This window comes from Macrobrachium nipponense, chromosome 49 (assembly GCF_015104395.2).
Source record: "Macrobrachium nipponense isolate FS-2020 chromosome 49, ASM1510439v2, whole genome shotgun sequence".
Classification (NCBI taxonomy): Eukaryota; Metazoa; Arthropoda; class Malacostraca; order Decapoda; family Palaemonidae; genus Macrobrachium; species Macrobrachium nipponense.
In genome coordinates, this window is record NC_087224.1 from 18,521,305 (window position 1) to 18,545,293 (window position 23,989).

General features: G+C 43.0%; 1 protein-coding gene across 1 annotated transcript in view; it reads left to right on the forward strand.

Moving 5' to 3' along the window:
* Positions 1 to 4,977: 4,977 nt before the first annotated feature.
* Positions 4,978 to 23,989, forward strand: part of LOC135205362 (prohibitin-2-like) — a 35,702-nt gene continuing 16,690 nt past the window's right edge. The window contains exon 1 of the mRNA XM_064235851.1: positions 4,978 to 5,197. Coding sequence (XP_064091921.1) covers positions 5,071 to 5,197 — 127 coding nt within the window. The 5' untranslated portion in view covers positions 4,978 to 5,070. The remainder of the gene's footprint in view (positions 5,198 to 23,989) is intronic.

Sequence of the window (23,989 nt, forward strand, 5' to 3'; positions counted from 1 at the left end):
GTCAGCCATACTGTGAAGCTATCTTAGCTGATGATATACTTTTCAGTAGCAAACACACCCCTCTGGATAATAAGGAAAGAGGGTGAAGGTGGATCCAGTCGCAAGGACAAGAGTAAACAGTAGAATGGTATCTACACCCAGTGGGAGGAAACCAATAGATCCGCTTATATCTTTGGTCCTAGGTTCATTGTCCATTCTCTAGAATTTACCTATATATTCGGAAAATGGAGAAGGTGGCAAACTTCCAGTCAGTTGTAGAGACTTACCTCCCTCCAATAGTAAGTCTATCCTCAATGTTAAGACCGAAGGTTTGTTTCGTGTATGAACAAATACCAATTTGTAACTAATTTGTATTTTCATAACTAACAAACCTGAGGTCTTAACAGTTAAAGGCCCACCTCGAACCACCCCTCTAGCAGTCTAAACTGGGTTAGAAATATAACTGATGGGTCACAGGTAGCCGTGGGCATTCTGGGTATACATGCCCCGTGACCTGGTATAGATGCCATTAGTCCCTGGATCTCACAAGTGTAATTTTAATTCTACCGGTTTCCAGCTTGGCGCTAGTAAATCCTAATGTTAAGACCTCAGGTTTGTTAGTTATGAAAAATACAAATTAGTTACAAATTTGGTATTTTTCACAATTGTGCTGTGATGTTTTGTTTTTATAGATAGTAAAACAGAAGGAAGTTTGCACTGGCTTCCATTGGCATAAATCGCTTCACAATCTTCTGCATGTCCCTTGATGCCTTCTTTGTTTTACGTATTATGTGAGTCACTTCTAGCCCACTGTTATCCATAATCAGTTTTAAATACATCCATACCAACCTTAATTCCTCATCTTGATATAAATTTAACCTCATAACCTTACAGATTTTCAATTTTCCAACATTTCTCATTCAAATGCTTTCAAACTCATCCACAAATCATTGCAGTTTCCTTCACTATTACCATTCTGTACTATAGCAACCATAAACATCAGCCATTCATGATCCCTTTTTCACATCCTATGGAGTGCTCAGTTCATTACAAAAGTGAAAAAAATAGCCTCGGCATTTCCTACATTTTTTCCCTCTCAGCTTATTGCCATTTCTGTACGGGATTGCCGTTTGGGATAAGCCAGTTTCATCTACCATCGTGGTGGGCTTCTGCTTCGTCAAGTCCTTTCTCTCGCAAGTCCTCGATCTCAATCTCCATCATAACATGCCTTCCAAAATGGTCTTCCTCCCATCTCAGTTCCCACTCCTGCACTTTCTTAGATATTTCAACCACCTTTGTTGATGTTCTGATATACTCATTCCTAATCCTATCCTCCCTCGTTATACCAGACATCCATCTTAACATTCTGATCTCTGCTATGACTAGTATTTTCTTCTCTTCTGTCTTTGTCATACTTGCCGTATCTGTACCATATAACAAAAGTGGTCTAACCACTCCCTTATGGAACTTTCCCTTTAGCCGTAATGGCACTCTAGTCACAAAAGACCCACAGAAGCAGCTCTCCAATTGTACCAAACTGCGTGTATCCGGTGTGTTACCTCCTCAAATTCTACACTATTACTCTTCCATCCAACCATATACGTACTTTCCCTGCCATCCCCCTGAATGATGGTACACATACTACCATATTGTTTCAGACCTATGCTTATCCTCAATCCTTTATCCTCCAGAACTACTCTCCAGCTTCCATTCCAGAACCTCCCTTTTCTCTGCACACAACACAATGTCATCTGAACTGATCAGGGACACAACATAGCATCTTTTGTAACAATCCTTTCACAAATTCCATCTGTTCTCTCCCTATTTCTATTTCCTCTCTTAGTCTAACATCTATCATTCTTTCTAACACTAGCAGGTGTTAGACATCAGATTAATACCTCTGTAATTACCACACACTTGAAGTTCCCCCTGCTTTTCTTTCATTTTCTGACTTTATATTAGGCATAATTATATTTTGCAGAAAAGATGCAAAATTGTATTTCATAGAAAACTATGAATTAATATCTAAGGAGTAACTCATTATATTCTATTGGGATGAAACTGTAGACTATGCTCGCCCCCCACACACAGGTAGAGAGAGAGATCAAAGCTTTGAAGGACAAATATTGTGGACAAAATGCTCCTCAGCAGTATTACCAAGTAGACAGAAAGAAAGTAAAGAAGCATTGTGACAATCCAAAGGAAATTTACAGAGTTCTTGTTAAGCCAAAGAAGGCAAGCTGAGCAGAACATTTCTGAATATCCTCAGGGCTATTTTTCATAATGGATACACGTGCAAAGACGGACGTTCAGACAAAAGAAAAACTCGTGAAATGAGTTTACACACTATACTCTGTTTTTTTTTTCCATCTGTCCATCGGCCTGTGGTGTTTCCGCGTGGTAACTGCGTCTCGGGATTTAAATAATATCCTATTTCGAATATAAACAGTGTAATTCGCATACAGTAAATTATTAAAACACTTTTCAGTTGCAAACATACACCCAGATATCCTTTTATTTACCTAAAACTTACACAGCGTAACTATTTAAAGCCCGGGACACAGTGTTACCATGTGAAAACACCACAGGCAGATGGACAGATGGAAAAAAAAGAATAAAGTTGTGGACACTGTTCCAGAGGGGTGTTTCCAGCAAAACACACACTGGTTCTCCCCCACAACCTCCTCTTCATGAAGCAGACGAAAAGTACAAGTTAGAAAGCAACAGACTGTTTCACCATATCAAGAAAAATTCTTAATTTCCTAGAAAATGGAAGCAATGGGAAAAGGCAAATGTTTGGTGTTATAAATGTTGACTTCCATGAAATAAATGTTGGAAGTGATACTCTGATGGCTGTTGAAAGCCATTTGAAAGAAGAGCTATTTGCATTAAACCTCTGTAGTTAAGAGCAACCATACACATGCTGGCTTTACTGCTATGGTTGTTAAAAGGTAGAATCCAGTCATTTAAGCAGTTTTTATTAAACTAAGTATTCATGGGGTTTTTTCACTGCTTAAAAAGAGAAAGAGGAAATCTAGAATTAAGATTTGGGACCTTAAAGGAGAAAAGGGGGAGCAATTTAGGATACCGAGAGAGAGATGGCTGGAAAGGGGGAATGTAGAATTTGGACGGTAACAGAGGAACATATGGGATGGTGGATGCCATCTTCATAGTAAGACAGCTACAGGAAAAGAGGCTAGACCCGAAACCAGGAGCTTTATTGTGCATTTATAGACCTAGAGAAAACATAAGACAGAATCCCAAGAGATGTGATGTTTTGGTGTTTGAGGAAGAGAAAAGTCCCAGAAAAGTTGGTTAGGCTGGTCGAGATGCTATATAGAAAAAATTTAGCACAAAAGTAATAAAACAGTGGTTGGGAAACAGAAAACTTTGAAGTTAGTGTTGGATTACAGCAGGGGTCAGCATTAAGCCCATTTTTATTTATTTATTTTGTGCTGGTCATGGATGTGTTGAATGAAGAGATCAGAAATGGAGAGCTTTGGTAGTTGTTATACTCCGATGATTTGGTGTGTGAGGACCAGAGATTAAGACAGGTAGCTGGGTACTGATGATTTATTTACTGTTGTTTTTTTATTAAGTTGACCTTGTGTCAGCACGGGCTCTTGGTCACAGAGCAGCCTGTAAAAATTTATTTACAGACGAACTGGGTTAACATAGACAGGTGCGGACGGATAAGTAGTACATACTCACACCGAGAGCAGAAATGACTCCTGAGACAGTAGATTTGTGTTTTCTTACAAACATACATTTAAAGATAATAAGGAGTACAAATAATGGAATTACATGTGTTATCCATCGGCGGAAAGGCCGCGGAACGCTCTATCGGATGGAAGTAAGAACAACGCGACTTGATGATTGGATACAATAAAAAATAGGGAAAAGCGTTATCCTTACAGGTAATTACTGCTAGAAAGGGGAGGACCTACAGAGAAGGATTGGAGAGTGGCAGGAGTCTTTAGAGAGGGATGGCTTAAAGGTGAATGTGAATAAAACAGAGGTTTTGCTGAGCAGTAGAGAACATAAGAGACAGAATAGTAATACAAGAAAGACGAGGCTCGATCATAAAACGGGCAGAAAAGTTTAAATGCTTAGGATCTTCTTTAAGCCAAGAGGGAAGGTTTGAGGCTGAAGTTGACAGGAGAATGAAAGCTGATAGATGTAGCTGGAGTAGTATGTGATGAGAAAATGCCAATCAACCTAAAAGTCAAGACCTATAACACAGTGATAAGACCAGTGTTAATATATGGATCAGAAACATGGACTCTAAAAAGAGGAAGTAAAGCTTGAGAGAACAGAGATGAGAATCCTGAGGTAGATTATGGATGGGAATATCACTGCTTGAAAGAATGGAAAATGATGAAATAAGAAGAGGGGTGGGCTTAGTAAAGATTTCAGAGGTGATAAGAGATTCACGATTGAGATGGTATGGACATAGATGACAAGGAGGGAGTGAAGAGGGCTTGGGAGGAACCTGTTAGAGACAGAGAATGAGATGGCGAAATAAAGTGAAGGAAGATATGGAGAGAAGAGGTTTGGTGGAGGATGATGTGCCTTTGATAGAAGGCAGTGGAGGAGAAAGCGCATCAGGTAACCGATCCCTTAATGCAGGGATAACGGTGAGAAAGAAGGTGTCTGTTGTTATTTTATTTTTGCATTTCTCTGGGAAATATGCTTTTTATCCTATTACATACTTACAATTAATCCGCACCAGAAAACAAGTTGTGTAGTTTTACAAAGTTTTTTTTCTACTAACTATGTAAGTGACGGTGAATATAATTTTTCCAAAATATGCGTGATTCATTTATTTATGTCATGTCTATGATGATTTTAGCATCTGTGTTTTCTTACATAAACTAGATACAAGTGCATTTAATGATAATATCAATAATAATTTAGCATTTAGATAAATATCAAGTGTCGGTAAATGGGAATCATTTACAGATTGCGAATTTTCGGGGAAACTGAAAAAAGAACCAACGGGAAATCGGCTGCTCCGGACCGGAGGAAGGTTTACATCATTACATGTGAGATCAACATACACCGCTAACCGATAAATACCCGAACATTGCAATGGCTGACAAAGTTAACGATCTATTTGGGCGTTTTGGCAAAGGTCCTCGGGGTCTAGGGACTGGCGTGAAGCTATTAGCGGTCGCCGGTGCCGCTGCCTATGGAATTTCACAGTCTATGTACACAGGTTAGTCCCGTCCTTCAGTCAAATGTACGTCGGAGACCTTTTGATTCTAAGCGTTATTACGTTTATTTGACTTAATTTTACTCTGAATTGAGTTATGAGTGATTGATTTCACTGTATCATTTAGAAATACCGTATCATTTTCATTTTATTATACAATATTTAATGTATTTTGAGTGTTATGTATAGACGTTTTAGATTGCCGTAGGATTTAGGTAACATAGGGTAAAACACCACGGCAGGCCAAACAGGCCACCTACAATCAACGCTTGCCACCCTCCGAAAAAGTACATTATAACGCGTCCTGACACCGGAGATGGGCATCAGTCGCGACTTGTTGTTGGTGAGAAACGAAGCTAAAGACCTCTACTCTCCTTTCGAAGCAAGTATTTTCTCCAAAGTTAGAAATTAAGGCCATATTTTAAGATTAAACAGAGGGTAATGAAAAGCGTGGCCAAACGCCTTGCACACTACCCCCGTGACGCTTTCGAAATCTTTACTTATGATTAAAAAAGTTTAGAAGATTGACGCCATCTCGATGTTTGTGGAGTCGCTTGTGTCTGCAAACTTCCCATTTCCTGTGCTAAATCCGCACACCACTTGTACCCATAGACGCTGGGGCACTTTCATCACAACAATTGTAAACACCGACTTCCAACCACTGCTTATCCAAGGGAACTACGGCATTCTTTGTGCTCTTCAATTGTTTATCAGTGTTGTCAATTGGTATGTGTTTACCCTCCAAACTGGGTATAAGACTTATACAAAACCGGGAAATAAGTGAAATTAGCAGGAATAAGCTTCGTACTTTCACTGATAAAGGCAACCAAAATGTTGTATTAAGGTAAACAACCGCAGACGATCCATCGTCATTGCGTTGGCCAGGCCTTATTCACTCGATAATTAATTGGTGAAACACGAATACAATTATATACAACTTTAAGCATACCATTCAAAAGATTGAAGTTTCATCAACTTCTTCCCAGCTTGTTCCCATTTTTATATGGGGTCGCCGTTTCGGATGAGCGGTTTCCATCTATTTCTATCCTGCGCTTCTGCCTCATCAATTCCCTTCTCATGTAAGTCTCCTCTCACACAGTCCTTCCATCTCTTTCTTGGTCTCTCTCTTCTTTTTCCTTGAACCTCCATCCCCATAGTATGTCTCCCAGCGTGGTCCTCATCTCTTCTCAACATGTGTCCATACCATCTCAGCCTCCCCTCCTGCACTTTCTTTGATACTTCCACCACCTTAGTTGACCCCACTTTTGTAGTCATTTCTGATCCTATCCTCTCTTGTCACCCCTGACATCCACCTAAGCATTCTCATTTCTGCCACATCCATCTTCTTCTGCTCTGTTTTTCTCATGCTTGCTGTTTCCGTACCATACAGCATTGCTGTTCTTACCACCGTCTTGTGAAATTTTCCTTTTAACCTAAGCGACACTCTTTTGTTACAAAGAACTCCAGAGGCCGCTCTCCAGTTGTTCCAGCCTGCCTGTACCCGATGTTTTACTTCTTCTTCCATACTTCCTCCAGCGTTAACAAAAGATCCCAAATACTTAAACTTATGAACTCTCTTTATTTGCACTCCACCAAGCTGAATACTTTCTCTATCATCCCCCTCAGTGGTGATACACATATATTCTGTCTTAGATCTACTTATTCTCATTCCTCTGTCCTCCAGTATTTGTCTCCATCTTTCCAATTTCACTTCCAGATCTTCCCTGCTCTCTGCTGTGGCATCCAGACCTGTTAGCTCTACTTTCCAAGGTACTGAGAGAGATTCCCCTTTCCACAACCTGTTGTGTCAGCCGCACATAGAGTGGTATTACCAGACAGTGGAAGAACTGGCCCTTCATACCTGGAGACTATCCAGTGTCTTTTTCAAGCGAGAGGTTTTTCTTGCCACACAACAACAGAGATGTTTGGATACCTTTGTAAATCCTTTGCGGCTGTGTACCAGGGGAAATAAGCTGTCCTCTGTGGTCAGTGTCATCGACGGGGCATATCTCTGATCGTAGCTACGCTTCAGCAGGTAGCAGGCGTTCTCGTTATCCTTCATCAAGAGAAGCTTCTCTCCATCTCGGCTGTTAAGGGCTACAGAGCTGCCCTTGGTCAAGTCCTTCAAGTGAAAGGTGTTGATCTCTCTTTCTTGTGGATGATCTTCATGCTGTTGAAAAGCTTCATATAGTATTGCCCTCTTAGGGAACTTAGACTCCCTGAGTGGTATGTGCCTCTTAACCTATGGAGCCTGAATCGTCTACCATATGAGCCTTTCCAAGAGTCATCAGACAGGGTTCTGATCTTCAAGACTGTTATCTTGCTTGGCCTGGCATTGGCGAAGAGAGTTGGCAAGTTCATGGCTTTTCCTTCAGTGTTAAGCTCTCAAGGGGATTGGGATCTGTTGCGCTCGAGTTTGTCCCAGTATTTGTAGCGAGCACTCAGAATCTGTTGGTCCTAGATGCCAGATTCAAGTCCGTTTCGATCCCCTTCCTAGAGGACTTTGTTGGTGGTGATGAGGACGAGATGCTGCTGTGTACAGTACGTATAGGGTTCTGCAGTGATAACTTGAGAGGACTCAACATCTCAGGCCTGAGTGTTGATGACTTCATTAGGACAAGCTCAACCACGAAAGTGGCGTCCAAGAACACTATTTTATTGTAGTGTCTTACCGAACAATTATAGAGCCGTGATTTCCACGAGCGGCAGGATACTAAATTCAAATTTAGCACGTCGGCGTCGCCAACACTGGTGGTGATGACGTCATCTCCCTCCACTCGCGGGAGAACCAGGTACAACTGCCCAGGTGAATCCAATTCTTTTACCTGCCGGCGTCCGGTGAACATCGGTGGTCGTGCGGTTGGATGACTTTGCTTCGCTTTTTTTCTTGTGGATTTGATCTTCGGAATTGGTGAAGTACTCTTTTTGGCGTTGTTGTTATTTTTGTTTGCTTTTATTTAGGCGTTGCCATGTCGGGTTCTAGTACGTCGGGAGTTAGGTTTTGCATCTCAGGATGTAAAAAACTAGATTATCCAAAGCTAGAGTATGATTCTCACACTAAATGTGTTAAGTGTAGGGGACAGGTTTGTTCAGCAGATCGAACATGTAACGAGTGTAGTGATTGGACTGATTCTCAATGGAAGTTTTTTAGTTCATACTCGAGAAATTAGCTAAAGACAGAATTAGAAAAGCAGCGCTTAGGGAAAGTAGACTTAGCTCTGCTTCGTCTTGCGAATGCATCTGTTCCTTCGTTTCTCCTCAAATTGTTATGTCTCCTTTAACTACACCTCCTATTCCTCCTACTAATCCCACTTCTCCGGCTTCTTCCCGTGTAGTTTCTTCCGACACCATTGCCAGTCTGGAATCGAGGTTAGATCAGAAATTTTTCGGTACTAGCGAATACGGTTTTGCAAACTTGGTAATTCAGTTAAGACGTTTTTGGAGAAAGCGCTTCAGGTAAGAGTGTAGTTGAGGGTGCGTCTGTCTGTCCTGACACGTCTCCTAGACAAAGGTCACTGTCCAGCTCCCCCGCACCGGGGAGAAGACATACCGGAAGTCCAAGGGAGTCGATCGGGATTTGCCCACAGACAGGCGCCTCTCTTGTTGAGCCTGTTGCGCCTCAACAGGGCTCGGTTAAGCGTTGGAAAGGTTGTTTGCGGTCAGACGCCTTTCAAATGATTCAGCGATTCGTCTCCGGTCCGTACGGCGCTCTTGGCGAGATTCGCCCGTTTCGCGTCCCTTAAAGAGGCGTTCAGGCGCCGATTCTTCGCCTCCTCCAGTCAAGCGGTATAAGGAGCCTGAGAGTAGGGTTGCGCCTCGGCCGTTACGCGGCTGTTCGTCGCCTCAATCTGTGCCTTTTTCGGCTCCATCTACTAGTAGAGATTGTGGTTTTAGCGCTGTAGCTAGCAGTTCTAAGGGTGTTTCTTTAGGCGCTTTTTCGTCTGTTACGCCTGATGCGCCTGTTTCGCCTCGAATTTCGGCGGCTCCGAGCGAAGGCGCAAGTAGTTTTTTTCCGCCTCCTGCTGAACATTTAGGCTCTTCCAAGCCTACGTTAACTGTTTTTGATTCGTCTCTGGCGCCTTTGCGCAAGCAGTTAGAGATGTTAACCAACTGGATGAATGAGTCCAAGGTGGTTCGAAACCTTCAGATCCGGTTGTAGTTCCGTCTACTTCTTCGGCGGTATCGGAGAATGAAGAAGAAGTAGAGGAGGAGGATTCACATCACCTCTCGTGTTATTCACGTCTCCTTAGATTTCTTCTGGTATCTTATCCAGATTATTTTGAGAAAGCGGCTCCGCGCTCCCCAACTTCGACTTTTTTGATGAGGAGGAAAACTTCAGACCCTCTCCTTCCCAAAAACTTGTTCTATCTAAAGCGGTTAGACATTCGTTGAAAGAGACGGAGAAATGGATGTCTATGAAAAGAGACTTAGGAGGCTCTTTTTGCTTACCCTCCCTCTAAGTTGCTTTGTAAGAGGTATAGGTTTTATGTACTGGGGAAGCTCCTTCTCTGGGAGTTTCTGCCTCCTCCCAGGGAGACTTCTCCAGTTTAATCGACTCCTCTAGAAGATCTGCTTTCGCCGCAGCGAAGTTTTCTTTACAGCGCCTGAGTTGGACCACGTTGTAAAGAATCAATTTAAACTTTTTGAAGTCTTTAGCTTCCTTGATTGGACTATTGGCGCTTTAGCGGCCAAGATCGAAGACTGTCCTTCTCTTTCTCGGAGTTAGCGGAGGATTGGATTGGTGTTCTGTCCTGTGCGGACAAATCCATTAGGGATGGATGTGATGAGTTAGCTTCGCTCATCGCCTTTGGTACCCTTAAGAAAAGGCAACTTTGGTGCTCATTTGCTTCTAAAAGGGTTACGTCCCAACAGAAGTCTGCTCTCTTGTTTGCTCCTTTTGTGAAAGATAACCTCTTTCCAGACGATGTAGTGTTGTCAATTTCGTCTGCGCTAGATAAGAAATCTACTTCGGATTTACTGGCACAGTCTACTAAGAGACCTAAAGCTCCTGTGGAGACTGTTCCTTCGGTTTCTCCTCTGGCCCAAGCGCCTTTTCGAGGGAGAAAACCCAAGCGCTTCTTTCGGCCGAAATTGAATTTGCGACCTCAGTCTAAGGCCTCGGCCAAGGTTAACAAACCTTCCAAATGAAAGCTCGTTCTTTCATGCACCAGTGGGAGCCAGGCTGGCTCTGTTTTGGGAGGAATGGGAAAACAGAGGAGCAGAAGCCTAGGTAGTGCAAGTACTCAAGTTCGGCTATCGTATTCCTCTCGTTTCACCTCCTCGCTCTCACCTGTGCCAATTCCATTCCAGGCATACTCTCCGGCTCAGACAAAATTTCTGGCGCTTGCCGCAGAAGTGGAAGCGCTTGTTCTCAAAGAAGCGATAGAACAGATAGAAGGGGATTTTCCTCCAGGCTTTTACAATCGTCTTTTTGTAGTTCCCAAGTCATCAGGGGCTGGAGGCCGGATTTTGGATGTGAGCGCCCTGAACTTGCATGTCCAGAAAACAAAATTTCATATGGAGACCACTCGGTCGGTTCTGGAGTCCATCAGACAGGGGGATTGGATGGTCTCTCTGGACATGCAGACGCTTATTTTCACATTCCGATACATCGCGAATCTCGGAAGTACCTGAGGTTCATGTTCGAAGGCAAGGTGTTTTCAGTTTCGGGCGCTTTGCTTCGGACTAGCGACCGCTCCTCAAGTTTTTCACCAGGGTTCTATCCCCGATAGGAAGCTGGCTACCACATATTAGGAGTAAGAATCTCCCTCTATCTGGACGATTGGCTTCTCCGGTCGGAATCAGAGAGTCGGTGCATGAAGGACCTTGGAACAACTCTGGATCTTGCCAGAAAGTTAGGAATTCTGGTCAACAAACAGAAGTCCCAGTTGGTTCCATCTCAGAGCATCCTTTATTTGGGGTGGGGGATGATTTCTGAATGCTCAAGTTTTTTGGGCTTTTCTGTCCCCGAAGAGGTTCAAGGCTGTCTGGAGACAGTTCAGGAGTTCTTGGACAAAAAGGTAAGTTTCTGCCAATCAGTGGATGAGGCTCCTGGGCAAATTGACGTCAGTGGAGAAATTTGTGACGTTGGGAAGACTGCACATGAGACCTCTGCAGTTTTTCCTGAGAGCCTCTTGGTGCAGAAGACACAACCAGACTCGATTACCTTTCCTGTCACAGATCAAATAAAAGAGGACCTAAGGTGGTGGCTCTCTCGAGCAAGGTTGGAAGAAGGGTTAGATTTACGACCCATCCTCCCGAACCTACAGTTCTTTTCCGACGCATCGGACACAGGTTGGGGAGCCTACTGGGAAATCAACGGACTTCAGGAGCTTGTCGGAGAAGGAGAAGAAGTTCCACATAAATGTAAAGGAACTGTTAGCAATTTTCTTGGGGCTCAGACAGTTTCGGAGCTTAGTAGAAGGTCGAGTAGTGGCAGTGCATTCCGACAACTCCACGGCTCTCTCGTACGTGCGGAAACAGGGGGGGACTCAGTCTTTCTCTCTGTACGAAGTAGCCAAGGATCTCCTCCTGTGGTCAAACGAAGCGAAGGTTCAGCTAGTCCCGAGATTTGTTCCGGGAAAGATGAACGCCCTCCTGGCGGACGAGTTAAGTCGTCAACAGCAAGTGTTACCTCTGGAGTGGACTTTGGACAACAAGATTTGTCAGAAACTTTGGCGGCCTTTGGGTTACGACCGTCAATAGACCTGTTTCGCGACATCAAGGAACAACCGTCTTCCTCTCTTTTGTCTCCAGTCCAGATCCTCTAGCTTGGTCGGTGGACGCAATGCTGTTGGATTGGTCGGGTCTGGAAGCTTATGCCATTCCCTCCGTTCGGTCTAATAAGAGAGTGCTGAACAAGTTCATGTCGCACAGCAATGTAACGCTAACGTTAATCGCTCCCTTTTGGCAGGAAAGAGTGGTTCCCGGACCTTCTCCAGTTGTTAGTAGACTTCCCCAGACTTCTTCCTCCAGAGAAGTGGCTTCTCAAACAACCTCTCTTCAAGGGTTCCACCAAACTTTGTCCGCTCTAGCTCTGACAGGGTTCAGACTGTCCGGAATCTTGTCAGAGCGAAAGGATTTTCAAGAAGAGCTGTCAGAAGCTATTGCTCGTTGTAGGAGAGAGTCTTCTAACAAACTCTATCAAGGGAAGTGGAGATCTTCAGAGAGTGGTGTAGAAGTGCTAAAGTCTCTACTTCTGCGACCTCTTTAACAGAAATAGCAGATTTCTTCTATTTCTTAGGAACTCTAAGAAACTGGCTCCTTCGACGATCAGAGGATATAGAGCCATGCTCTCTTCGGTTTTTCGACATCGAGGTTTGGATATTTCCTCCAATTCAGATCTGTCGGACCTCATTAGGTCTTTCGAAACCACTAAGCTCCCGCAAGATACAGTGCTTGGAACTTAGATGTGGTGCTTAAGTTCCTCATGGGGCCACCGTTTGAGCTTTGAAGTCGGCTTCACTCAGGAACTTGACTAAGAAGGCACTCTTTCTTATTGCACTAGCTTCTGCTAAGCGTGTCAGCGAATTGCACGCTATAGACAAAAGAGTCGGTTTCTCTCAAGGCAATGCTGTATTTTTCGGTATCTTTGACCTTTCTAGCCAAAAAATGAGAATCCTTCTAATCCTTGGCCGAGGAGTTTTGTGGTAAGGAACTTATCTGATTTGGTTGGACATGAGGAGGAAGAAAGGAAAGGGGCTCTTATGTCCAGTCAGGGCTATAAGCAGTATCTGTTTGCCACTAAGGGTATTAGAGGACAATCTTCTAAGCTCTGGACCTCGGTTCAAAATCCCTCTCGTCCTCTTTCTAAGAATGCTATATCGTTCTTTATTAGAGAGCTTATCAGGGAAGCTCACTCGCAGTCCGAGAACGACAATCTTTCCGTTCTGAGAGTTAAAGCTCACGAGGTTAGAGCAGTGGCAACTTCTTTAGCATTCAGAAAGAATTTATCTTTAGCTTCGATTCTTCAGAGCACGTTCTGGAGATCGAATCGGTTTTTGCGAGTCATTATCTCAAAGAGATAGAACGGTTTTCGAGAATTGTAAAACGTTTAGGTCCGGTGGCGGTTTCTGGCATGGTGTTGGGAGAAACGGCACAGGGGTCGTCACCTCTATGCTAACTTTTCACCTTGAATAGGTTGTCGAGTTTCAAGGGAAGCTGGGGTACTGAGTACCTGGATACTCACCAGTCTGTTAGGTCAGATTTACAATGGTTGGGTATATATGTTTTTAAATCTGTGTTGTTGACAAATGTTTTGTATGATTGAATTTCTGGTCTTAGCCAGGGCAGGGCAAGGGAATCTTTGTTGTTACTATCCTCCGTCAGTCAGCCTTGACTCGCTTGAACTACGGAAGGATTCCACTCCTGTAGAGGCTAACTTTGGTCAAATTCCAATTCCTCTACAATAGTAAGAAGAGCACCGACCAGAGGCAGTAAACAGTCTGCTGTAGCTCTCTTACAAGGTAAAGGTACAACAGACACCTTGAGTGTTTACTGGTATTGCAATAAATGTAACCATTAAAAATACTAGTGGTCCACTGAATCCCACCTTCCCATAAATGTGTAATCAGCTCTATAATTGTTCTGTAAGACACTACAATAAAATGAAATTTTCATTATTAAAATGAAGTTTTATTGTATACTTACCGAACAATTATGATTATACCCACCCTCCTCCCCTTAAGTGGACGGACGGGCAGAAAGAATTGGATTCACCTGGGCAGTTGTACCTGGTTCTCCCGCGAGTGGAGGGAGATGACGTCATCACCACCGTGTTGGCGACGCCGACGTGCTAAATTTGAATTTAGTATCCTGCCGCTCGTGGAAATCACGGCTCTATAATTGTTCGGTAAGTATACAATAAAACTTCATTTTAATAATGAAAATTTCATTTTCTTCCTAGCTTTGTGAGTCAATCAAGCAAGTGTACTCTACATCTGACAAGGTAGATGGTAGTGCATTCAAAGTAAGGGTTCACAAGGTTAGGGGCACTGGTCTGTCCCTCGCATTCCGTAAGAACTTGTAGGTTTTACAGGTTTAAGGGGTGGAAGTGTGGTCCCAACGCCAAATTCACATTCTTCCACATTCTGGACATTGCCCACAGGTCCTGGACACATTTTCCTTGATTCCTGTGGTGGCTACTCAATTTGTGTAGCTCACTCGGCTCCCTATGAGGGACAGTTATCATCTTGCCTAAGGTGTAAGGTAAGAGAGAGAGAATGTGAGTGAGTGACTAGCCACCTCCCTTTTCTCTTTTGTATTTCTCTCGTAGAACAGAGAGGCAGGTGGGGAACTGTCATATGCTAGACTGGCATGTCATGCAGGCAAATCTAGATGATCGAGTTCCCTATCTATAATTTAGAGTAGAAAGTTAGATGCATGGCATCCCCTTCTCTCTAGCAAGAAGAAAGTTAAGTATATCTTAGTTTAACCAGACCACTGAACTGATTAACAGCTCTCCTAGGGCTGGCCCGAAGGATTATATATTTTTGCGTGGCTAGGAACCAATTGGTCACCTAGCAACGGGACCTACAGCTTATTGTGTGATCCGAACCACATATATTGAGAAATGAATTTCCATCACCAGAAATAAATTCCTCTGATTCCGCGTTGGCCAAGCCGGGAATCGAACCTCGGACCACCGGATTGGCAGCCGAGCGCGAAACCACTCGTCCAGCGAGGAACTTCTCTAGCAAGAAGAGAGAGGTTTGACAATAAAACATCTTTTGGTTTTATTAGCCTTTTATTGTCTCCGACACTAGGTTTATCTAACCCTTTTTTTTTTTGGAATGACAAACTCGTCAATTCAAGCTCAGAAGTTTGGCAGTTTGAAGATCCTATATATTAACCCCTTCGCCACTGGCCTGCTACATTGCTGCTAATGCTTGCATACCGCATGAGACCCCCTGTCGACCGCGAGTATCAATCATTACTTGCTCCCACTAAATTTTATGTTATTCATATTTTTCCTTCATATTCTTATGTGAAAACATTGTGTGTATGGATATCAATGAATATTTTTTACCCCATTGTCCAAAAATTACAAAAAATATAGTAAGAATATCGGAAAAAATAGGAATATTTAGTAGAAAAAGTATTGCAGAAGTAGGAACTGTTATAAAGTAGTGAGAAATAGCAGTAAGTAATAGAAATAAAGTAGCAGAAAAAGTAGTAAAGTAGTAGTAAAATAGTAGTAGTGGTAATAGCAGTACTAGTTTTCTTACTGAAACAGTTATACCTAGGTTTCATACAGAAACAGCATATACACAATGAATGTTTAGGCAGCTGGTAATAATAATAATAATAATAAAACAGTAATAATAGTAATAATAATAATATAATGATAAAAAAAGAAAAAAACAACAGCATCTCGTGACCAATACGTATATACATATGGGCAGTTTATTCACCCCCATTATCATCTGCAAGCTATAAAAAACACATCTCATCACAAGTAACAGGCCTCCATAGAAGTCCTTTCACCTTACGCTTTCCTGTTGAATGAAAGTACTACTCTGCCCGAGCATTCATCCATTCACACAATTTGTCAATTACATCACCACAAAAAAGGAAAAAAAATGCATCACGTAAGCAGATGAAATCTGGTGTATAAGCAGGAATCCCATTGCACCCTCCGTGAATCGGGGGGGTGGGTCTGGGCGCAAGTCACAAGATGGACAGTTATGAACTGCCAGCCTTCATCGACAAGAGGTTCAATGTCTTCCAAACACTCGTTGTCACTGTCAACCTCTAAAAAAATTATCACTATAATCATCATCTGATAGATTGGCAGGTACTCAGACCCTGACTCTGAAACACTATCATCTGACATGATACTGAAAAAAAAAAACTAAAATAACTGCAATCAAAAGGGGAAAAAGATTTGGAATTCAAATCTACATGGTTTACGGACAAAATCGTAATCATCCTTCTCAGATAATAGCCTGAGGCGCACTGGTATATGTTGGCCAGTACCCCTCCTAATATCCCATATGAAAATGACGTCACGACGTCCATCGGACGCTCATTGGTTAGAATGATTGTGGGTGGAAGCTTCAGCACCTCTCTTGTACACAATACTGTGTCTGGAAACCATCCAAGCTAAAGACAACGCTTTGCTTTTCGAGGAGGGATGAAAGACGTACACGCGTACGTCCCGTCTTTTGTATTACTGTACCGTAAAAGACGTACATGTGTACGTCCCAGTGCTGAAGGGGTTAAACAGACCAGAGGCATGGGATTCCTTCCTCAGTTCTTCGAGACCTGTTAGAGATTCCTGGGTGGGTAGAACTGCCAGTATTTACCCAGAATCAACTCTCCCAAGGGGTAAATCTCCTAGGTAGAGAATGAAGGATTATATTTGCGTAGGAACATGTAGCAATTTCATACATTCAACTTACCTGTCAGATATATACATAGCTATCGACTCCGTCGTCCCCGACAGAAATTTGAATTTCACGGCACACGTACAGGTAGGTCAGGTGATCTACTGCCTGCCGCTGGGTGGCAGGACTAGGAACCATTCCCGTTTTCTAATCAGATTCTCTCTGTCGCTGGGAATGTAAACATGTTTACTTTCCCTCCTGATTTGATTTTCGTGTTTCATCGCCATCGATCTTCTGGGCCGACTTTTACAGGGAAGTACTGGATCGGTGGTTCGGCATACGCTTTTAATAACTTTTTAATAACTTTTAATGAATTAACTTCGAAGTTTTCGAAGAATAGAGGATGTGTAACTACTGAAGTTTTCGGTAGACAATTACAGAGTTTGCAAGAAAGGGAAATATAAATATTTATTCATTGATAAAGTATAATAAAGTTAGAATTGATGAGGAAAATAAGGTAACTTCCTACTTGAGGAAGTCCAAAAAGAAAAACATGAAACTAGATATGCTTTCTTTAGAAGCTTTAATAGCGCTCGTCCTGACGAGCAGTTTAGAATATTAACAGTACTAGTAGTGTTGTTTCCTCATCACCTTCTTACTTCACAGAAACTACAAATTCATTTGCAATTTGAAGATAAAGGAATGTAGCTCAAGATACGAGCTATTATAAGGTAAGAAGTGATTATAGTGTTCCCCATTGCAATAGAGGGTGCGTCTGATCGGCTCTATCTCGCTCCCCAGGTCTAGACCTCTTCCAGCTCACAGGCCCAGAGGAGGAAGGAATGTCGAAAGCCTTAACGGAGGTTTATGGAGAATCCCCACCGATCAGGCGTCCCTCGGCAGGTTCTGTAGGACGTCCCGACTGCCAGGGATAGCCATTGGAAGGCATCCTAATTCAATGTGTTCCCCTTATTATTATCGTCTTGACGAATAAGGAGAAGAAACATTCAACGGCGTAGATTAAATGAAGATGCAAGATAATCTCGTCTGGCTATCGGAACCTCAGAAGAGACGGAGAAAGGAAGACATCATTCGATAACAGTTGCGGTAGAGGCATTGCCCTATCCGGGTTCGTCCCCCGTACAGCTGGAGGGGGGGGGGGCTCTATCCCATGGGGGTTTGAAATAGTTATTTCAATAAATTCCTCATCGGTACGTGTATATGAAAATATATCTATTCTGAAAAGAACGAATTAGGTCTTAAAGAATATTTGTTGATCGAATGAATTATATGGATCTCGTTTAGTGATTACACATATATATATATAACTCTTAAGCTTCTAGCTCCTCGGGCATGAAGCTCCTGTAACGAGGCTCAATGCGCCTAAAGTGTCTGAAATAAGGCGCAAAGCACCTGAAGGGCCTGAATATAGGCGCAAAGTGCCTTAAGCACTATGAACCAGGATCGTCATCGGAAATGGAAGTCCTTCTCATTCAGAAGAAAGGGAGGGCTATGTCGAAAATGGAAGTATTGTCGAATTCTAAGCAAGAACAAATGTACAAGAGATCGGAACCTTCCGCACAAGCGGAACCTTCCAGAAGGCGGAAGATTCCAGATTCAAATCGCCTTCCAGGCTCTTGGAATTTTCCAAGAAGGAATATTTTCCAAATGTGCAGAACATTTCACATAAGCGGAATTTGACAATCACTCGGAACCTTCCGCACAAGCGGAAACTTCCAGACGTACAGAACTTTCCAGGCGAGGATCGCCTTTCAGACGCTCGGAACTTTCCAAGCGGGAATCTTTTTCCGAATAAGCGGAACTTTCCAGGCGCGGAGAACCTTCCGCACAAGAAAAACTTTCCAAGCGCGATACGTCTGCTAGGATCCAGGAGTATTCTGATCACGATTCTCCTCCTAGGCGCCAGGAGTATTCGGAACGCGATACTCCTACCAGGTGCCAGGAGTGTTCCGATCACGATACTCCTCCCAGGCGCCAGGAGTATTTGGAACGCGATACTCCTGCCAGGCACCAGGAGTATTCCGAGCACGATACTCCTCCCAGGCGCCAGGAGTATTCGGAACGTGATACTCCTACCAGGCGCCAGGAGTATTCCGATCACGATACTCCTCCTAGGAAAGCGATACTCCTCCCAGGCGCCAGGAGTATTCCGAGCACGATACTCCTCCCAGGCGCCAGGAGTATTCAGAGCGCGATACTCCTGCCAGGCGCCAGGAGTATTCTTAGCACGAGGAGTATTCCGATCGCGATACTCCTCCCAGGCGCCAGGAGTATTCTAGGCAAGATACTCCTGCTTAGCGCCAGGCACTTTCTCCTACATAAGAGCCTGACAACCGCCAAGAGTCCTCCAGCGGAAACGGTGAAAGACATTCGAGGCTTCTTCTGATAGGGACGGGGAGAGTTGTGCACAGGCAGCCGTCGCCCTTTGTCAGGATAGTCTTAATGCAATAAAGGCAAGAGCAAGTTTGGCTTTTTCCTGGCAGGGACTCAAGATATAGCACAGGCTGCCGTAGCCCTTGTCAGGTTAGAGTCGGTACTGCCAAAAGCCCTTCACCTTCGAAAGGAAGCGCTCTCCTCCGGTTGCTCAATCTTCTCCCAACTTGAGGAATGGAAGATAGAACAGAATTGTGAGAATTAGTTCAGTATTAGTAAGAGGATATTAAAATCATCTTCCTTCTAAAAAATAATGCAACCAACCATTTTACAGAAAGAGGGGCAATCGTTTGGAAGTTGAACAAGATTCGTACGAGCTCTCATTCATTGATTAGAGGCTCTTCCAGATAAGAAAGGCGTAAAATACGGACTTATCTCCAAGATAATAAAAGCTAGAGAGATTCTCTTCGATCCTCGGTTGTCATTTGCGATCTCTTTCGACTAATACTCATTCGGGTTTATTGACGAAAAGAACGAAGAGAGTAAGATTTCCATTCTTTCTCTGCATGTCGGAGAGGAAAGAATGTCGTAGAAGACTTAGTGTATACGACTACTGAATGACAAGTCATATACGCATACCATAGTTGCCTTTCTGGTTCGCTACGGAATTATCTATATCCTTACAGGATTTTCCTAGTAAGGACTCCGCTTAAAAGGTTTGTTACGACAATACCTACTCAGCTTCGGTATTAACAAAGGTTGTTTGGCTTAAAGTTTGCATTATTGAGAGCTTCTTAGGCTCGAGAATAATTTTATTATATCCCTTCATTGAAGGGAGTAACTGGCAACTCAGAATGAATGCAGCCAGGCAGTGAACGAGACGGCTGTAATTGTAACTTGTAAGCCAATTCAGTACCATCCGGTTCTCGGTCGTGAGCGGTTGGTTACATCTCTCTCTCCTAAGGGATCGAATGGTTCACCGTATATTCCCCCTACAATCAGGGACTTAACCACGAATTGAGGGGATTTTTAGGCAAACATGAATAACATCGTATTCGTTTTGCTAAGGATCTCTCTTTGCCTCGGCGAGGAAAGAATGTAGTAGAAAATTCACCTTAAGATAATGGTTACGGTTAAGCCTTATGCACACACTGTGGTTAATTACAGAATTCCTACTATCCTTACAAGAGTTTCCTAGATGAATGCTGTTTACCACAATGTGACGGTATTATAAAGGATTTTAATTCGGCAGAGCACGATTTAACCTATTTGGAAACAGACACGGAACGTAACGATCCTTACCAGGTTCGATGCTGGATTTTGCACGTCCGTGAGAACCTTCTTTGATCGACGATAATAACTGTTAACGTATGTTTTAACATTTATTGGAAAGAGTGTGAGAACCTGCGGAAAGTATTCACAGATCTCTTCGCAAGTAGAAGAACGAACGAGCTTCTTATAGATTGCTTCCTTTTCCTCGAAACAAGAGAGGTAGCAAGATACGCCATCTTTAATTTAAATAGGGGAATAAACTTTAGTCTTTTTTTCCCCTAGTTATATATATTCTTAACAGATATTAAGATAAATGGGCGTCAAAGGAAGAAGATGAATGCATCATTTTGGCAATAAAAAGGTTGGATTCACAGAGGTCACGTTCTTCTCTCAGCATGTGTCGGAAGGTTTTTCTAAGAGAGTAGAGATTTTATCGGAATCTATTATAAATATTGGACCAACCCTGAAAAACCTATCCACTCTGAGTCTGTCTGCGTGCAGACTGACCAGAAGTAAATATGAATGATGAGGATTTTTCAAGGGAAGCTTGATAATTCCTTCAAATATGTTAGACATAGAGTTGCTGCAGATCGTGCTAGATGGAAAGGGGAAACTGTCCTCTCCGATACCTCTGTGAACCACATAATGGTTTTTCTTCTCTTTCAGGGGAAGAATCACCTTGGTATTTTATGCTATCATGAACACAGTAAAAAGATATACTCTGTCTCGACAAAGAATATTAGAGATAGTAGAGAATTAGATCTTCGGGATCTTATACAATACCTCTATACGATGAGAGTAGGAGATCTTATACTTAGAATGGGATCCTAATTTGGGCCTCAGATTCCGTGTTCCGACAAGATGGAACTGCTCCTCATCAAATGTTTCTCTTGGTCCTAAACGATCAAAAGGACAAGTGAAATTTTGGGCTTTAGAATCCGGAATCAAATTCTATGAAGACTCGGCAATGGGTTCTGGCCAGCATAGGTATGTTTGGCAAAAGAACTAAAGCCTTTTATTCCTGGATCAACGCTTTCAGATAGAGGTTTCGTTGTCTGGGTAATGTATTGACGTTGTCATCTACGGAAGAAGCAAGGTTTAAACGTTTACTTATAGAGTTCTTGGGAACGTGATGAGGGGCTCAAACTACTTCCCAAAAGGTTCAGAGAGTACATTAAAGAGCTAGAATCAGGCCACCTTAGTCCATACCAAGTTTCAGCTCAGAATCTCTTCAAACTTCCAGGCTCCTTCCCTTCCTTCGGGCAAGGATAGGGAAGCTTCTGCAACGAGAAAACTCATCAACATGTAGGAGGAGAACTCGTTAGCAACGGAAGTATTCAATAAGGATCCTCCTCGGAGGAAGACTTGTCTCTCGGACTTTTAGATTTCCTATCGTCTACTGGATGTAGCTGACTAAAATCACCTCCCCTTGCCGGAAGGCCAAAAGCTCAAAGTGAAAGAATTTCTTCCACCCTTCTCCAGTCTCCTGATAAACGATGGTGGATCTTCAGGACTTTCAGACAATGTAGCGCCAGTCAGGCGCCAAATGCCAAAACAGGCGTGAAGACGCCAGAGAAAGACAGTCAATATGAACACTGTCATTGTGAAGACGCCAGAGAAAGACAGTCAATATGAACACTGTCATTGTCTGATGAGGAGAAGGAGCGGGCCTCCAACCTGGCGCAGTGCGCTAGAGGTGAACAAATCGGGAAAAAGTGTCCGATGTGGACATCGCCAGTTTTCCTCGAGACTTAACAAGCTCGAAGCTCCAGCAAGTGGGGAGAAGTCAGCCACGCGCCAGGCGCGAGGCTCCAAACAGGCGCAAGGCTCTGGCAAGGTGCGAGGCGCCAGGCAAAAAGGATGCGCCAGCCAGGTGCAAGGAGCCAGGCAGGCGCAAGGCGCCAGCCAGGGCGAGGCGCCAACCAGGCGCAAAGCGCCAGCCAGGCGCAAGCCAGGCTCTAGGCTTCATCCAGATGAGATCCAGTTCAAAGAAAGTCCTAGTATTCTTTGAAACAATGGTGATCTCTAAAGCACTTCATAAGTGACTTGATGATACCTTCAAACAGCTGAGAATTTAAAAGCTCATGAAGTGCGAGCTTTTGCAAATTCTTGTTCTTTTCGTAACAATATGTCAGGAAGACATATTAACTTTAACATATGAGAGATGCAACGATGTGTTGACTGCTCATTACATGAAGGACGTCAAGTTAACCTACGAGAGATCCTTCTCTCTTGGTTTATACGTGTCAGCGGATACGTTGCTGGGATAAGGAGCCGACACTGATCCTTTGATAATGAGTTGAATTTATTTTAACTTAGTGAATTTTATTGAGGTTTGAAAGGAATTTGGGGGATAACTCTTTTTCAATTCTAGCGCGAACCCTCATGTTAGGAACAGGTGATCGGGATCGGTGTTGCGCTCCTTAGTTATGCCAATAGGCATAGGCATATTGTCATATAAGCGGATTAGCACCCATTGACAAATGCCAATTAGGCTCGACCGAGTAAGTGGATAAGACCCCATCGGTAGACCCACAAGAACTCTTGGCCACAGATCACTATCTTGCTAAGGCTCTTGAGACGAAGCAGACTCCTATGCAATAGCTAGGAAGTCGACCCTTCGTCTGAAAACACAGAGGAACCAGGTCTATAAATACCTACAACATATGTTGTTTACCTGTCTAGTCAGTAGTTAACTGTCTCTTGCCCTCCACCAAAGGGTGTCAATCAGTTATGTATATATCTGACAGGTAAGTTGAATGTATGAAAATGATATTGTTATGATACAATAAAGTTTCATACATACTTACCTGGCAGATATATACGATTTGAAGACCCACCCAGCCTCCCCGCAGGAGACAGGTGGAAGAGAGAATCTGATTAGAAAACGGGAATGGTTCCTAGTCCTGCCACCCAGCGGCAGGCTGGTAGATCACCTGACCTACCTGTAGCGTGTGCCGTGAAATCCGAATTTCTGTCGGGGACGACGGAGTCGATAGCTATGTATATATCTGCCAGGTAAGTATGTATGAAACTTTATTGTATCATAACAATATCATATTTCAAAGTCATTTGTATTTTTCCTAACATACAAATCTGCAGGGCTTCGCATCTACGGACCAATGAGTGGGCAGGGTTTTCCTCCCTACCGTCAGTAGCTAAGGGCTTTGTTTGAAAGTTAATGGCCATTCAAACTCACATTTGCAAGCAAAATCCTATATAAAGAACTTCAGGTTCGTATGTTAGGAAAAATACAAATTACTTTAATATTTGCATTTTTTAATTCAATCCTAATCCAAATCACCCAACCATTTGTGCTGGAGGAAAACATGATGCTATTACGTGAGCTAGTAGTCGTTCTCCCACTCATTCACCTGTTACTAGATAACTATCTTGTTACCAAGCTTCAGCAACTTTTCCTAAAGATAACCCGCAGGAGAGGTTTCAGGTTCTACTCTATAACTAGGAAAAATGCAAATTCCCTTGAACTGCAATATCCATGAAGTGAGTTTCCATAATGGTTTCGAAAAGGCAACATAAATACATTTATGGCGATGGTTTTAGAAAATGTTAAGGAAAAAAAAATAAAATACAAACAAACAAAATCTTGTATTTAATGTCCTTCACCTATCCCCCGGTGAATGGCATTATCTGGGTTTAAGAAGAATGTAAAAATAATGGCTGGCAGAACTTAGAATGGAATATAAAATTAAGGTTAAAAGCCAAGTGCTATGACCAATGACGTCATTGAGAACTTGAGGCAGTGTATTAGTAAAAATGTAAAGATTTTTATCAGTGAAAA